Genomic DNA, 16,868 nt, shown 5'->3' with positions numbered 1-16,868 from the left:
AGCTGAATCAGTGTCCACTGCTGATTTCGTCCAACTGAGTACACATGAGTCTACATGTAGGGCTTGCTCGCATACCCTCAGGTACAGACTGACAAGCAAACACGCGCTGCTTGTATGCCTCCTTCAACACAACGGCTGTCTTGGGAGGATGTGCGGAAGACGTGCTTACTTCCTCCTCCCGTTCTTGCTGTTTGGTGGTTTTGGTTGTACATGTGTGAGAAGCTAAAAAAAACCAGACACGAACAACAGAGAGGCTGAAACCGAGAAACAGATTAACAATAAGGTTGAAAAGAAGAAGAGGATGTTATATCCACTGCTCCCAGCTACTCCAAGGTAACTTGATGCAGGAGTGCAGAGAAGAAGGCAGCGCAGACATCCAGGAAGAAAGGAGAACAGCCTTGTTACGCTGAGTTTTTCATGGGTCCGTTTCTTTTGACAAACTCCAGTGTGCTGTCATCTTCTGCAGCCCAATGCAGGGAAAGCGATGCACATGTCTGGTTGAAACTCTTACTGTCATATTTAAAAAGATGAGAATTAACAAGACTCAGAGTTTAAAGACAGAAGACTGTCTGCTGAGCATTCCCAAGGTCCTGTTGGACAAGTCTGTCAAAGACAATTAGGCACCAGAATATAACCACAGATATTTCATTTTTTCATTTATATATTAAACATGCAGAGACACATGTTCAGTCAGATGCACCACTTCATTATTATTCCATTGGGATGTTATCTTAAACTCTCACTGCCTCGTGGTTGCACAGCAGCGTCCTTCCTTATCAGCCTATCAAATTTAGTAGAAAGACTCTTTGATGTGACCTGCGAGGTGCCGCCTGGACACAATAACAGTGTGCAGATGGAGCTCATGGACCACATCACAGGGACCAGTAGGAGAAGGACATGCTTTAATTTCTACGGTCACCTCTTGTAGAGCTGACCTTCACACCTCCGGCGATCCATCAAGTGTTTTCCCTCCAAGAACTGCCGGAGGCTATCAGAGCGCTGGGTTTGTAAAATAAACATTTTTCTGTGCAGCACAGGTGAGAGTGCACCGCTTCCTAAAGAATCAAGTTGAGATGATAGTTTAATATTTGCTCACATCTTCACAATTAAACTAACAAGCAAACAAACAAAAAGAAAATTAACATTTTTAAGGCAGTTTACATTCATTTGGAGTCTTGAGTTGGATGTTTGAATAAAAAAGTCAAAGACCCTGCAGCCTCTAAGAGCAAGTAAAAGCTTAGCTGTGTACGTGTTCCCTCAGTGCTTGATAGCAAGCATGCCTGATGTTCGTACTTTGCTACCAGCTTAATCACAGACAACAGTATGATTATTCACAATAACTATAGGGGTTAGTTTTAATTCTGTTTGCCACTCGGTTTCAATTCTCTACCAAGACGTTTGTTATATTTTTTTGCTGTGTTCCTTTTACCTGGGAAGATGAAGGTACTGGGAGTGACATCACAAGTAGTGATAGTATTCAGAAAAGCAATATAGTCAATATAGTTTTTTCTTGCTTCCTAGCAAGCTACAGCTGTTCATCTACCAGTAGCACTGGAGTACAGCACAATGCCCATTTCTTTGTGCTGAAAACTAGTGTATGGCTTATTGAGCAGGTCAAATTAATGCAATGAAGCTATTGACTCAATACCTCCTGGGACCTGCAGTCCATGAGCTCCAGGTAGTGACTGAAAGAATAGGATTGTGTATAGAAATGCTGGAGATTAGTTTCCTCAGAAGTGTGGCTGGGCTCTCCCTGGAGATCTGAGTAGGATGCCTCCTGGATACCTTCTGGGTGAGGTGTTTCTGTCTTGTCCTAGTGGAATGAGGCTCCAGGGAAGACCCAGTAAACACTAAAGGAATTATATCTTTTATCTGGCATAGGAAAGCCTTGGTATCGCCTTGAATGAGCTTGAAGAGGCGGGTAGAGAGACAGAGGTATAGGCTTTTCTGCTTAGACTGACTGGGAACTCTGGATTTCTGACTTCCCACTTAAAATGGAAGTTGTGGACCGATGACAACAGCACAGACATAAACAAGAGGCCCCCAAAAAGAAAGAAACTAATAGAAAATAGAATTAAATTAAAAAAAAAAACCTTATTTGCTATATACAAAAATATTTCTGCTGATCTCCAAAAAGCTAATAAGGACTTGGATTTAAGTTCTGAAATGCATATGAAGATGATAATTAGCTTTAGTATTGCTCTGGTGATATAGTGTGCTTGGCTTTTCACAACAAAATGATCAAAGTCAGTTGGAAAAACATCTGAAATGTCCACTTTACAAAAAATCAACAACACAAAAAAAGAGTCTGTCATGTAACCCTTCTGAATCATTTAGATAATGTTGAATTATAGACAGTGAACTGAATTATGCTTCAATCCAATAACTACTAAATAACTACTAGGCTGTCATCGCCTATATTTTTAAAGGTTTTGAGGTGTGTGCCATCTTTTTTCATTTAGCTGAATGACTCACAATTGGAAATCTGTAAAAATGGAAATGTTGTAGTACAGCTGCATGTTGAATTTGTCCATAAATGCAACATTTTTAGCTTTGTGTTGGTGACGTGGTCTGCTGGAGAGCTCGCTTAAATTCTGCATTTGGCTGAAATCTCTGGTAATCTGTGCTTTTAGTGGCAATACCTTCCGTATGTTGAAAGTTAAGAATATGCCTGTTGAGTGCTGAGGGTGAGGTCAGTGACTGCTTCAAACTCTGACGAATGTTTTCTTATTGCTCTTTGCCCACAGAGAAGGTTGTGTTCAAAGAAGAGGAGTTATTTCAAGAATGTTTCCTGCAACTGAATCTGCTTTTATAATCACAGCAGAGGAGAAATTTCTGGGACACCATCCATCCTTATTTTTGGTGGCTTCAATTTGGTCGACTGTCAGCTGGATGCAGCATTGGAGTGATATTCTTAGAAATGTGTTCTCTCAATTTGCACATCTACAAGTCGTATTATATAAATAAAAATAGAACACGGCGTAGAGGAAAACAGCAGTGTAAGAAAATATGTTTAGACATATTTGTTAAGGTATAGATGAACTGTTCTCCTGCAGATCGAAGAGGAAAGGAAAACCTATTTCATTCTGACTGCTTGGGTGTTTTGGCAAGGCTAAAAATCCCACAATCACAACACCACCAAATTAAATCTAATCCATAAATTTGGCCACCCCAGTGTATTTAAAAGGAACCACCATGGTCAAAAAACAACATTCCAGCTTCATTAGTTTACACTGCTGATATTAATACTATCATTACAATTGGACATGGTTTATTTTGACTGCTATTACCACTAATACAATAATAGACCCTAATAGAGGCTAAGCAATGGGGGGGAAATGGGCACGGGATCGACTTGGAGTAATTCCCCCCCAGCAGCTGCAGCGGGGGGCCCAAAGGGGTCAGACGTACAGTAACACTTGACCCCAACTCTGTGTATGTGTGTGGAACAACCATCCCACCCTCCCACTAACTCCGGTCCCTGCAGACCAGCAAAAAGGGCAGTAACCTCTGAAGGCTTTGTTTGGTTGGCCGGAGTCTGAGCATAGGCCCACCATTGTAAGTCTGAGGACTCCTATGCTCGAGCTCTTGTTTTCTTTGGGAAGCAGGAAATTGGATGACTGGCTACCTGCTACAACAACATCCTGTACTTGAGAAGGCGTCTTTTCACCCATACCCACCTATTATTTCCCTTTTCCATCATACACAAGTGGTCAGCCAGCATTTTTTTTTTCTCCTTCTTTCTTTTTTTCCCTCTCGTCCTCAGGGCCCCGTGCGTGGGTTTGTCTAGGTTCCACTCAGGTTGAGATCAAATTGGCCCCATCCAGATGCTTCCGTTGAAAATAGTGTGTAGGGGCCAAATACTTTAGCTTTTGGAGCTTGACTCCACCTTGTCAGGTTAATGACCCTTTGTGAGCTCACTGGAATGACAGTGATGGTGTGCAAAAATGAATGTTCCTATTCAGACGCTCAAACATACTCACATCTACTTATAGCTCTGCCAGTGCTTTTCAGGTCACTGTAGACCAATCATCGTGATCTGTGTTGGGTCTACGGGAGACCACTTGCCACTATGAAAACATTCTTAAGGATTACCGTGCTATATAGACAGGATCTGTGTGGGCGTTGATGAGAGCTGATTCCAATCTGACCTCAGGGATATCCGACCTGCATTTGCGATATTAATGAAGATAATTATGCCATCATCAGGTGGGACGTTGGAGGTTGCAGGACTGCCCATGGACTACATAATCCTTCTTGATGAGGTTTTCTTGGAGAGACCCTCTTATATTGTAACCGTTTCACTGCACCTGGGACCATGTAACCATTGAGGTCACAATGCACACATATCTGCACATTTACATGAATGCTTTTAGCCTCATTATCAAAATAAATGAATTCATAATTCAGGCTGATATCATGTTGACACAAAATGACTTTGTATGTAGGAGACTGCCTGCTGCTGAAAATAAGGCATGGCATCAGTGTGAATGCACCAAATTACTAAGGCCAAAAGCAACATTAGGGCTGTGTTAGCAGCATTTTTGTGGATTAAACACTTTTATGTGATTGGATTAAACATAAAAAACAGAAACAGCCAGTGTTATTTCTATGTGTATTTCTATGTGAATTGCCATAAATATCCAAAGCATGTGATGTTCATGCTTGCTGTTAATTACCTTGAGTCAAGACTTCTCTTCCGCTTCCAGCTTCCAACACTCATTAGCAACATTAGCCAATGTTAGCTTTTAAATGGAACAATCACTAATGTCAACAAATGACTGGCTCCAAGTGCAACACAGGTTCCAATGCAAATTCCAACACAAACTCTCCAAAAACAAAAACTATCCTGATTTTAGATTTTAGTGAAAAGACAAGTTATGCTGCATTCCGTTTACCTCGGAAGTTTGAGCTGGGAATGACATCACTCACAAGTTGAGCGAGTTCTAATCGCAAAGTTGGAAAAGCTAGCAATAACAGGATTTGTTTTCCTCCTTACCAAGATAAAAAAAAAATTATGCATTACTATCAATACAGCACAAGGCATGTTTTTTTTTTATGTGTGTGTGTGTGTGTGTGTGTGTGTGTGTGTGTGTGTGTGTGTATTTGTGATTGGCCTATTTAGCCAGTCACAAATACACAACAGTGGCTGTGACAGCTAAGTTACAGCTAGCTCAGAAGTTGCCTAACTTTAAGCTTCTTATATACTGGAAATGGTTTGCTAATTGCACGCCGCTTTGCAGCTGACAGCTGGATGCTTGTGGACATTGCAGGCCCTGATTGCCTGGGTAATCCTCTAACATATTTACTACCAGGTCATATGTCAATCAGCTGTATTCCTTGCTGTATTTGGTAGTTGTTGCAATTGCTTGGAAGTTGAGAAAGGTTTCATCAGTGATTATTTCACTCTTAGTCACTTGGAGTGAGGAATGTTATTCAGTTTCTCAGGTCTCCGGTTTCAACGTCACCAGTGTGGATTTCAGTTTCAGTTTCGCTTACTATAGCCGTTATTTATAAAACAGTGGTTGAACGGGCTATCTTGCAAGTTAAATTTAGCCAAGAATTTAAAAAATCTGAAATAAAAGTGCTACAGTAGTAGGCAAAAAAACACAAGTAGGCAGTAGATAGCATTGATAAATTTGATGATCAGGTCAATGTTTTTGTCATAGTAATGCTCAGGTATATAATCTGACATAAAATAGCCCAATACCATAGAACAACACTGTCCTGTGTATATTTAATCAGTGTTCACACAGCTGGCACATATATGCAGCATGCAAACAGGAGCTGCAGGGTGTTGACTTTAGTACACAGTGGCCATGTGGCTCATAACTAATCATGCTTCCTGTTTGTCATGTTAAAAACATTAAAATTAAAAACTGCTCTTCGACTACATGGTCAAAGGACAGGCTTATGAGTTCATTCCTATTTGGTTGCATTATATTGTACACTCACTGATAAACGGACCGATTAAGAATATTGATTGGTGCAGTTTTGTTTGTTAGATTTAGCAAAAAATATTTTTTTTGTGTGCTATTTCTTTAGCCCTTGCACAAGAAGAAGAGTCATCATTTTAAATCATGGTACAAAACACTGATAGTTTAAACAACCACCAATAAGTGCACCACAGTGTTTGATATAGCTACAATATTTCGCTGCATCCATTAAGTGCACACACATGCAAACTATTTAATACTTCTGCTTTCCCCTGCCAACAAAAATAGCAAATGGAAGCAAACTGAACTATCAGTAATTATTTTGCTTTTAGGAATTATAGTCACACATAATAAAACCATCTGCCAAAAATACACATCTACTGTACCTACTGTCCAGTCATAACTCAACTGTTGCAGGTGGAAGAAATTACCAATATGTTTCCCATTTTGCAACAGATGATTTATTTTATTTGCAGAAACAGTCAACATCTGTGTTTTATCAACAACATTCAAATGGTATAAAACATAGTAAAAATGCCTTACTGAAAAGAAAAAACCCCAAAAAACTATATTCTAGGAAAAAGAAACTATCAAAATGAAAAAAAAAGAAAAATCTGATTCGGAGGCACTTAGGCTTTGGCAACACTCGTGCAGTCTGAGTTTTCCCAGGTGGTTGTAGTCAAGCGTCAAAGGCCATGATTACAATACTGGAAGCAAAGGGGAGGACCTCAAACACAATCACATCATGGGCTGATATGTCATCACTAGCCTTAAAGCTGCTGTATGGACTTTGTCACTAATATACAACGATCAGGAGTATCAAGAGTGGGCCTCTTAAATGGAGTATTTATCAAAGTTGTATGAAAATACAGTTCATTATGGACATAAATCAACTATTTACAACAGAAAACAGTGACGGATGCTTGGTGTTTTCTTCTTGGGAATGAAAAAGTCTCTGGAATTATTTGGTTCCTGGAGCCAACTTTCCATAAAATCAAAGGTTGCGTTGGTGTCCAGTTGAGCGCAGGCCTCGTTATTTTTTTTCTTCTTTTTTTTTGTCCGAAGACAATTTTTTAAAAACATCATTCAGAGCTGGGTGAAGCAGCTGAGTCTATGTCGTCATTTTCCAGCTCGTTGGGCGAAGCCGATTGTCCTCCCTTCACTCTCTTCCACTTCATTCGCCGATTCTGGAACCAAACTTTAACCTGTAGTGGAAAAAACACAGGAAATATTAAATTAGCATATAGAATGATGACTCTACAAAGTCGTTAGCATGGATACACTGTTGAGGTAAATTAATGTAGTTAATTGTGGATTAGGGGCAAAATTGCTAAGATGTCAAAGGTTGATTTCACAGCATTCTTTGTCTTTTGTGATCAGTTTTTAGATTTGTATAGATCATTAATTGAAAAGAACAATAGTAGCTCTAGTAGTATAAACACTTAGCACTACAAATAAAGGCTGTGGTCTTAGGACAATACAAATCTAAACCAGATACCCTTCTCACAGTACTTTGAATTTTTCACCACATTTGAACGTGTAACAGGATCACTGTGGCTTTTCTCTCCAGTTTGCAATTTTTAGCAAAATTTACAACACGGTCAGCAAAAAAATAGACAAATAATCCTCCACAAATCTCCCAGCACAGATTATAAATTCACTTGGTTTGCATTGGCCTTGCAGGGAGCACGGCTTGTCAGTACAAAGCACTGAGGCCTGGCTGCAAAATCACTCCAAATGGAGGGAGAGAGTATCGTATAGACAGCAGGTCAGAAAAGTCAACTGTCAGGAAGTCAGCCTACACAGGATGTGAGTTTACTGTACTTGTGGTGTGGACAGTGCTCATCTGTATCTTTGTGCTGTTCAAAAATGAGAATGAGCTCATATTTTAACTATCCAGACATAAATAGCTGCAAAAACACACACTTCCCGAGACCTGGGGAAATTACAGAGAAAAAAATGACAGGAAAAAAAAAAGAAGAGTGAGCATTTGTTAAGTCTGTGACCAAGATAGTTTATTTAAAGCTTTAGAAAATGTCTTACTTAAGCCTTTATCAGTAGGTGTCTAATACAGTTGGTTCCTCAAACAGCTGGGGCCTGTACATTTTAGTTAACATTATTCACAGTGGAGGAAACAATACACTTTGAAGATTATTGTTAGCTGCGGATTTGGTGCGGTAGTGAGTATTTACAACAGAAGAATGGTGTGTGGGATGCTCCATGGCAGAGAGAAATACATGCATTTTAAAGCAAATAAACCTCAAGTTATAACCAGGCTATGCATACGCAGTTATTATGTTTTTAAACTACTTGATTATGTCAATTTGCAGACAAAAGCACAGGTTTATTTCCCTTAAAATTATAAACTAAACTCTCTCAAATAGATTCAAATTAACTCCAACCTGTGTGTGCACAATTCAAGGAAGCCTTAGGTGACCCCTGCACATCCCACTAGAAGTGTCCTCCCCTACAGCTCTGGGATTCAGATAAACCTCAGTCTGTCCATTACTCAGGACTGATTGAAAGGACGGCAAACTGCCAAAGCATGTAGGATGAATTGGAAAGCGCTGTCTGGTTGCAGTGGGAGCCCTGAGCGAAGATGGAACCTGGCTGTGTGTGAATATTTCTGTCCATGTATGTGTGTGTGTTTTTTAGGGATCTGGGAAATAGATTTAGGAGCAGACGGCAGCATGTGTGGTCACTGTGGCACCACGGCCTCATTAGAAGGAGCTGAGAGGGACAGTGGCTTGACAAGCAGAACGGGGTTTGATCCAGCAGCATCGACACATGTTCGCCCGATTTCATCGAGTCTGGAGCTGCCACCCACTCATTAAAGCTGCATGTCATTCTGCTAGAACCACAGAATGAAAACTACTGTGGAAAAAACATGTTCATTGTACTTCAAATGCCTCTGTGTTTATGCATTGGTATTTAGTACAGGGGAAGGACAGACATTAAGGCTTTCCAATATGTTCCAAGATGTTGTATGATGTTGATGTGGAATGATAACATTATGGTTCATCCTGCCCTGCTGGAAATTGTATATCAGGGAAAAGCGTTGTACCTGTCTCTCTGTGAGGTCCAGGTTTACAGCGATCTCGTAGCGACGCAGCCTGGTCAGGTAGTTATGGTGGGTGAACTCTGCCTCCAGTTCTCTCAGCTGCTCCTTGGTGAATGCTGTGCGCTCTTTTCTTGCCTTGCAGCTGGAATCCACCTTAAAGCTGGACTCCTGGATATCTGGAAAGAGAAAGGCATTTCATAGAGTGCGAGCCATTTGCCAGTTTATTCCTTTAAACCAGAGATTCCCAATCAGGTGTCAAAGTGCTCTAATGGGTTTGTCGACAGATGAAAAAAAAAAAAGAACTATTTATGAATTGGGGTTTGAGTGAAGAAATGACTATTAATCAAAAGTCAAAGTAAAGGCATAGCTTTTTTCAGCTGCTCCCAAGGGGTCGCCACAGTGGGTGGATCCACATATTTGATTTGGCACAGATTTTTACACCAGATGCCCTTTCTTATGCAACCCTTCCAAGGATTTGTCTCTCTTCCTAGTTTTGAATTGCAGACCTTTCATGTATTAGGTTATGTGAAAATATTAACCACTACACAAGGGAGCTACTTTCCAGCCAACATAACGGCATAAATCAGTAAAATAGAAGAGTAAGCCTAATGGCCAATAAGAATCGAAACTTTAAAAGATTAAAATTATCAGTAAAAATGAGAAGGTTCTGCGTGTTGGTGTATCTGCCAGTTAATACCTTTAGCTAGCTAAACATTGTGAAAAATAGTTTCAATGGCAAGCTAAGGTTATGAATATTTTCTTAGTTAATAGGATGGCTACCAAATTGAAATTGTTAGTTAAAATGTGGATCATCAAATAGAATTTTAACTTAACATCCTAGATAAATAATAGACTAATATAAGAAATTGGCTATAATTACAAATAATTTTGTGCCCAGACTAAATATTGTACATAGTTTAACAACAATAATAATAATAATAGTTAATATAGCAAGCTAAAATGAATAAATTGAAAATTATAGCTAATTTTCTGCTAAAATCATGAATAACAATAAAGAAATTTGCTAAATATGTGTTAAAAGATTGAAGAGAAAATTATACAGAAACAGCTGAAAGTGCTCAATAAGGAACAGTGGTATACATGAATTCAGATAAGAATATTTGAACATTAAGAAGCTGTGTTGATGGCTTTCTCTATGAGTCTGTTTGGATCAACTTAAAGGGAAAGTCAGGTGACACAAGGAAACCAATGCTTTAAAGCTGTTTGCAGTGAAGGTAATAAATGATCTGTACGATCCCATAATTTTTGTTTAAAACTAAATAAAAATGATCAGCATCCCCTTTCTTCACAAGCAGCTACACATGCAAGTGTGCTACTTGACCTGGAGACCCTTCATTCTCCTATCATTCACAGCTAATCTGATTTAAATTAGCTCCCCACTCATTTTGTGACTGGCCTCTAGTTCGCAATTAAACTGACCTCAAGACCCTTTTCAACCAACAAACCATAACTCCAAAGGCTCTTTAAAGGGTGGCCCCTCATATAGTAAACACTAAAACCAGCACTTTTAAAAGAGACCACCATGACCTGGCCTCACGAGTCGCGTACACCTGCAACCTGCGCATGCCGTGGTTATTTTTTGCTGCTTATTTCCCCTTATTTGTCTGTTCATGAACACATGCTGTAAGTGCAAATGTCTTCCTCTAAACATTCCTTCGCGATTTATGTATGTAAGAGCGTATCAGCACAGGGCAGGGGCCACCAAACCAGCCACAGAGGGCCTAAGTTAGTGGAGGAATGCAGCGGAACATCGTTAAAGCCTCTAACAAAAGAACAAAGGTGCGGATGTGTCCAGGTCGGAGTGCTACGTCGGTGTGGGTGTGTGTGTCAGAACAGTCCCCGTGGGAGTGCTCGGGGCAGATTCACATTAACTCATCTTTACATGACAGCAAACATCAGAAAAAAAGCCTTGAGATATCTCTGTGAATGTGGCAGTCAGAAAACCCACAGCCTAAGATTATTCAAGAAATAATGCGGTTTATACATTTATATATTTCCCTGCATTTCTCACATAGCTTAGAGAAATGGCCAAATTTTAAACCTCATTAACAGGATAAACATATATGAAAGCTGGTTGATTTACCTTTAAGTAAAACCTCTCCTGTGTATTGAAGGGAATGAGTTTCGGTAATAATTGTGCAGGGGTAGAGACACCAGCAGCTGATGTAATCACCAGAAAATGGTTCTAATTTGTCAAAGTGAGAAGTTCTGCTCTGTGCTTGCCAGAGCAGTGTGCCAGAATGTGAAATGGACTGCAGCACCTGGGCCAGATGTGACTGGGCAAACCAGGACATACAGTGTTTGTGCACACGTGTAGTTTTTGTGTACAAACGCCTGATGTGCCATGTGGTTTGTTAGGGAAAAAAAGAAGATTTGTTTTTGTGGTTCAAGAATCAATAACGACGGGCATCCTCAAGTGTGCCGACTTTTGAAATTTCCCAAGACAGGTTTAGCTGCTTTGAACACCTGGCAGGGCACATACTGGCTCTCACCAAACAGGCCCCCAATAAATATCCTGCACAGCCAGAGGCCATAAACTAGCAGGGAGAGGGCTTCTGCACACAGCAGGGTCTCCCAAAGGCAAACAGCATTTGGTGCCTTTCTGGGTGGATGGTGCAAAAGGAGTTTGTCTTCATCAGGACTGAATTAAAGTTGTTGTAAATTAGTGATTGTTTTAAAGCAGAAAACCCCAGGCGAAAACTACTGATCGCAAAAATGTGTGTGCTAAAGTTCAAGACTGAATTTCACAATGTATTAAGACAGTTTATTGGCTAACGTTTATTTTAACCCCTTTAGATAGCGTCTTTAAACTGTTCTCAGTTAATAAATGTTTAATTTCTTATTACAGCACTTTATGAGAATGGTGCTCAAACTTACTAGGCCTTTATTAAAGGAATAACATTTACCAAGAACCTCATTCATCGTCCTAATCCTAATAGAGATTAAGCATATAGTTGCAAACTATTTGTATTCTAAGATATTTTAACCAAAATACTTCATAAGCTTGTGATGCAATGGGCAACAGTATATCTTTCTATCAAGCCAAAGATTTCATGGTTGTACATTTCCAGTAACTGAGCACAGTTTTCTGTTTTTCTATTTTATACCCTTGGCTTATGGTCATGGACCCCTAGGTATGATGTACATTTGTGCAGATCATGCTGCATTTAATCAAAATCAGCAGCTTTAAAAAATATTTTTTTAAAAAACATTTTTACACCTACCTGAAAAATCATTTTTTGCATGTGTAGAATCATTTTGCAGTGCTTTATAGTATACATTTATTGCTTGTTTGTATATGGATGGTTCACAGAAGCAGTTAAATTGTTGAAAAAGCATCAAAATGCATGTAGCAAAACCATCCGAGCTGTTAGAGGAAGTATATTTGCTAACAGTTACTGTGTTAAGTGTTAACACGCTCATTTTGTAATGGTGAAGAACTCCTTTTCATGCATGTCAGACCTTAAAATTTAATATCAAAACCATATTGATTTTAGGGCCAGCAACAGTCAAATGTTTATAACAGCATCCCTGTTAAATATCACAGTGTTATGATGGTCAAATTTTGGATTGCAGTCAATGTCAGATCATATCATTTTGGTTTTAAACATTTGGAAACTTTACCCGAGTGCACCACATTTCCATATCAGAACAAATACACAGAAGCAGACCGTATAGCAGCTGCTATGTATGTGCATGTAATGTGAATGCCTTCAGGACATTTTCCTAATATATGCTCTCCTACCAGCTAGTCAATTCGAAAAAGTGAATGGTTCTTTTCTAAAACCCAGAACTGATGCGGTGGTCAGACATGTTGCATGCACTCAGTGGGAGATTATGTTACGGCTTAACGACAGGAAAATGTCAATGGATAAGAATGTAAGAAGTGGGCTCACAGGAAAGTGATTTTACCAGACGTGGTCTGGCATGTTTTCAGCGTAGAGAGTGGAGGTTACAATAAGGTAAAAAAAAAGGAGGGTGGGTGGAGTGGGCTGGTGTGTGGGGTGCTCCCTCACCTCCTCTTTTTCAATTAGACTCATGTCTGTTGCATGCATTGGTCATGTAGTATTTCCAAATTTGCACGCTTTACAATCAGACATGGTCTGTTATGTTTGGACAGGTCAGGGTTAAATACTGGACACTTTAGATGACACCATCTTTAGCAACATGCACTAGTGTACTTCTCTATGTGGTTTGAATTCAATATTAACATTTCTGGACACTCATCGCTCTTATGAATGCGTTATTTTTGTATTTGTCTTGGTCTTTTAATTCTGTTTTGCGTTCCCCTTTTTTAACTTTTGTTTTAATTTCTTTGATATTTGCCTGGCAAGTGGAGTGTTGGCTATATGAATAACAATTACGCCACACTTGCTTGAGTTCTAATAACAAAATTTCATTTAAATATATATTAAAATGTGTAAAAAGTTACATTTTTTCCAAAGTATGGATGCTCATTTTTCTTTCCTGTAAGACGCATAAATCACTGTGTTTATTACAGGCTAAATTTACCAAAAGCGTCTACAAATGAAATATGAACGCTCCATATGTTCTGGATGTGTTTTTATTTTGCTAGGGTGACAGTCCCCATAATAAAACCTTCACACATTTAGATTCACTTTAAAACTAAATGTTTCCTTTGGCCTGTTGTTCTGCTGCTAATGTTTCGCCTGAAACTTTTAGGATTGGTCTGTCGTCTGTTACTTTTGTGTCCTATTAGCAAGTGTGAAATATGATAGGCGAAATTATCTAAGGGCATTACTTCTTATTGATGTTTGAGCATAAAAATATATTAAGTCATTTTTTGTGGGAATTTTTTTAGGAAATATCTGGAAAGAAAAATTGTATAAAATTAAATTAAATACATTGAAATATCACCAAATACAGTTTTTTTCAACCCTTTTATCCGCTTGAAAAATTCATAGCAGCAATCAATACGCAACAGGATTGTGTTCAGGAGAAAAATACAGCGCAAAATCCCCAAAAGGCCTTTAAACGCTTTCCTCTTCACACCCAACTTCGTTTTTTATCATAATTTTTAATGTCGCCCTGCTATAATAAATCAAAGGTCTTTTTCCAACGGATACAGCAGCAAAATGAAAAGTTCAAATGCCTCATGAATCATCCTTTTGAAAGCGCTGGAACAATAAGAGGATGCAACTGCTACTTAAAGTGTGTCTTGAACACAAAAGTCTCGTCACCTACTCACCTTTTACATAGCGATCGTGTGAGTGTGCTGCTTTAAGGCTGATTTGGTGAGGAAATGCAGAGAATTTGTGTCATTGCCAGCTGTGATACAGGGCGCGGGAGGAATTCTTGACCTTGATGCGTATTTTTTTGATTTTCAGTGAGGTAAGAATGACGTAAATATTGTTTTTAGTTGATCTGTTTTTACACCTGTGCAGTAGTTTGGCATAAAAACTAAAGGAAAACAATTGTGGAAGTGTTTTTTTTTTTTTTAGTCTAAAATTTATCAGAGACCCTAAACACAAAAACAATATATCTGCTTTTTTTTTTTTTAACCACTCCTAAATTTGGCTATTTGCTTTCAAATGCCTGTAGGGATCACTGTTTTTTCTGTTCTCCTATACTTTTAAACCAACACACACCAGGTGGCACCCCTTGATCCCAGCTCGCTGGCTTACCTGTGACATCTCTTTTCCTCTTATTGGAGCTCTTCTTGTCCGAATCGGCCGACGCCACGCTCTGGGGTGAGTATTCTCCCTCCATACACCCGGGCACGGTGCCTGGAAGCCTGTCCCCCCCTACACTGTCCAGCTCAGGCCCTCCAGCCCCACTGCCGCCGCCACCTATTACTGCAGGGGCAACAGGCGGGCAGGCCTCAGGTGCTCTCACACGAGTCTCACATTGGTTGAACTGCCAGTCAGCTCTTTGGTAACCCCCTTGGCTCTCTTGGTACAGTCTGTCATCGCGAGGGTAGGCTGCGTGCGGCGTGCTCGACACCAGGCAGGAGGTGGAGAAATCTGTGTAGGCCAGGAACTCAGGCTTCTGGTGGAGGGAGAACGGGGCCTGTTGGTAGGGCGACTGCAGATTCACCCCTGGGACCCCAGAGTGAGGGTTCCTCATGCAGCCCCAGATGGGGCTGCTGGGATGGGCGCTCCGCATGCAGCTGCTGGCCGGCTGATCCATCGTGATGCAAAAACCCTTCGCACGAGCACAGTCTTTTTCCTGTCGAGGAATTTCAACCTCTCTCAGAAAGTAAGTTAGGACTAGAAATCGATATCTTTGTCACTTTTGAGTAATATCCACTTCAGCTGACTAAATGAACACCATCGTCTCACTGCATCTACTCACTTCTGTCAGAGGCTGTTGACGCTTCCACAGCCCAGAGCACGTGAGGATAGACACCTTCCTGTGACAGCACGTTTCCCTCTCTCTCTGGGAGCGTGCGTGACGTCCTTTGGAGCCTCTGGTCCTGACACACTCTCACACACTTTCCCTTCTGCGTCGCTCTCACACACACCCTCTCTCCTTCCCAGATCTAACCAAGTTGCTGCTCTTCGGGAAAGCGGCATCCACAACTGTATAACTCCCGTTCTCGGGCTGGCTGTTTTCACAACTCTTCTAAGGCATTCTTGACAAGTGAGCCCTCCTCCTTTTTAAACATATAGGTGGGAAAGAGTGGCAAGTTTATGGAGTGTAACGTGAGACTGCAGAGGAGGAGCCCTGCCGGCCACATGTTGGTAGTACCCTCCAACCAACCCTGCCTCATCAAACTATTAATCACAGGGGAAATTTTATATGCACATCTAATGGGCTTTCCAGACGTGGTGCTTTTAAAGGGACATTGTCTGAAAAGTATAAAGCAAGCACCCACCCACATGGGAGCTGGGGGACCCTGACTTATTTCAACTCCTTAGTGCTTTCTGACACCCAATTTAGTTCCTTTTTTGACACCCTTTAGAGGAAAGTTAACCGTAACCCTTTCCCTCTGCACCCCTGATCCTTGCCTGTCCTCTCCAATCTGAAAAGTCTTTCCTTTTTTTCCTCGTGCTGTTTTTATGGCTGTGTAAGTGTGTGTGCACATTACTGCAACACACCTAAATCCACCTGGCTGGACTTATTTAACTTTGAGGTGAAAGGACAACTGGATTTGATATTGACTATTCAAGCGCTCACACCTCCTGAGGTTTTCTCACGTTATTGAAACACAGTATGAAATTTCACCGTCGTATTTTACACATACAATCTAATATTTCCCCTAAGCAAACACTGTGACTGGGAGGGGAGAGGGGGGTCTTTGTCAGTTCATTTTAATTTTGTGATCCTGCATCTCTTACTAAATCTCTCTGAGATGTCAAGCAGCGTCAGCAGCAATTGTTTGCGACACCAATCACATGTAGATTAACCGCATTTGGATGAAGCAAGGATGCAATTATTCAATTTTCTGATCGCTGATTTCTAATCTCTGCATGCTACACATGATAGAAGCCACTTCCCCATGAAGTAATGTCTCTAATACCATTGAAACCTTTTTGGCTAAACCAAATTTTGGATTCAATTTCAGCGTATCTGTTACCCAATAAACCCGCTGAACCGCACTTTACTTAAATGCAGTTTTTCTTCATACTGCTCATATTTGCGAGCTGAGCTGCTTGCCTTCCTCACGCGTCCTTACTCTGGTCTTGACCTCTCATATCGCACCTTGGAAATAAGACAGAGCTGGAAGCTGTGGGAAAAGAAGTGAGAAAATAAACATGTTAATAAAGACACAAGGCACGCTAAAGGAGAACTGATTTGAAGCCGTGAAGAAAAAACAGGAGTTGAAAATGCCCTCTTTCATTTTCTAAATACTAGAAAATAATTTGACCTGCTTTTGAGAACATTTC

The 16,868-nt window shown here is 40.3% G+C and overlaps 1 protein-coding gene across 2 annotated transcripts; it reads right to left on the bottom strand.

Annotated features, from left to right (window-relative positions):
* Positions 1–6,321: 6,321 nt before the first annotated feature.
* Positions 6,322–15,649, bottom strand: meox1 (mesenchyme homeobox 1). Of its 2 annotated transcripts, XM_004556783.5 has the most exons (4): positions 15,334–15,649; positions 14,664–15,207; positions 9,001–9,173; positions 6,322–7,141 (listed from the first exon to the last, which is right to left on the bottom strand). In XM_004556783.5, the coding sequence occupies exons 2-4, from the start codon at positions 15,166–15,168 to the stop codon at positions 7,019–7,021; spliced, it is 801 nt and encodes a 266-aa protein (XP_004556840.1). In that variant the 5' UTR covers positions 15,169–15,207; positions 15,334–15,649; the 3' UTR covers positions 6,322–7,018. The 2 variants fall into 2 exon arrangements, with proteins under 2 accessions (XP_004556840.1, XP_076743811.1); XM_076887696.1 differs by having other exon boundaries at positions 14,664–15,648.
* Positions 15,650–16,868: the final 1,219 nt, after the last annotated feature.

Source organism: Maylandia zebra, linkage group LG8 (genome assembly GCF_041146795.1).
Source record: "Maylandia zebra isolate NMK-2024a linkage group LG8, Mzebra_GT3a, whole genome shotgun sequence".
NCBI lineage: Eukaryota > Metazoa > Chordata > Actinopteri > Cichliformes > Cichlidae > Maylandia > Maylandia zebra.
Note: the sequence above shows the minus strand (reverse complement) of the source record. Positions and strands in the feature narration are given on the sequence as shown.

Bases quoted from the DNA above. Each gene is read 5' to 3' on its own strand.
- meox1 (XM_004556783.5), bottom strand. From the start codon at position 15,168: ATGGATCAGCCGGCCAGCAGCTGCATGCGGAGCGCCCATCCCAGCAGC. The intron at 9,174-14,663 runs GTAAGCCAGCGA...TTCTCTTTCCAG, and splicing joins GAGGAAAAGAGATGTCACAG to ATATCCAGGAGTCCAGCTTT. The intron at 7,142-9,000 runs GTACAACGCTTT...TTTCCACTACAG, and splicing joins TGGACCTCACAGAGAGACAG to GTTAAAGTTTGGTTCCAGAA.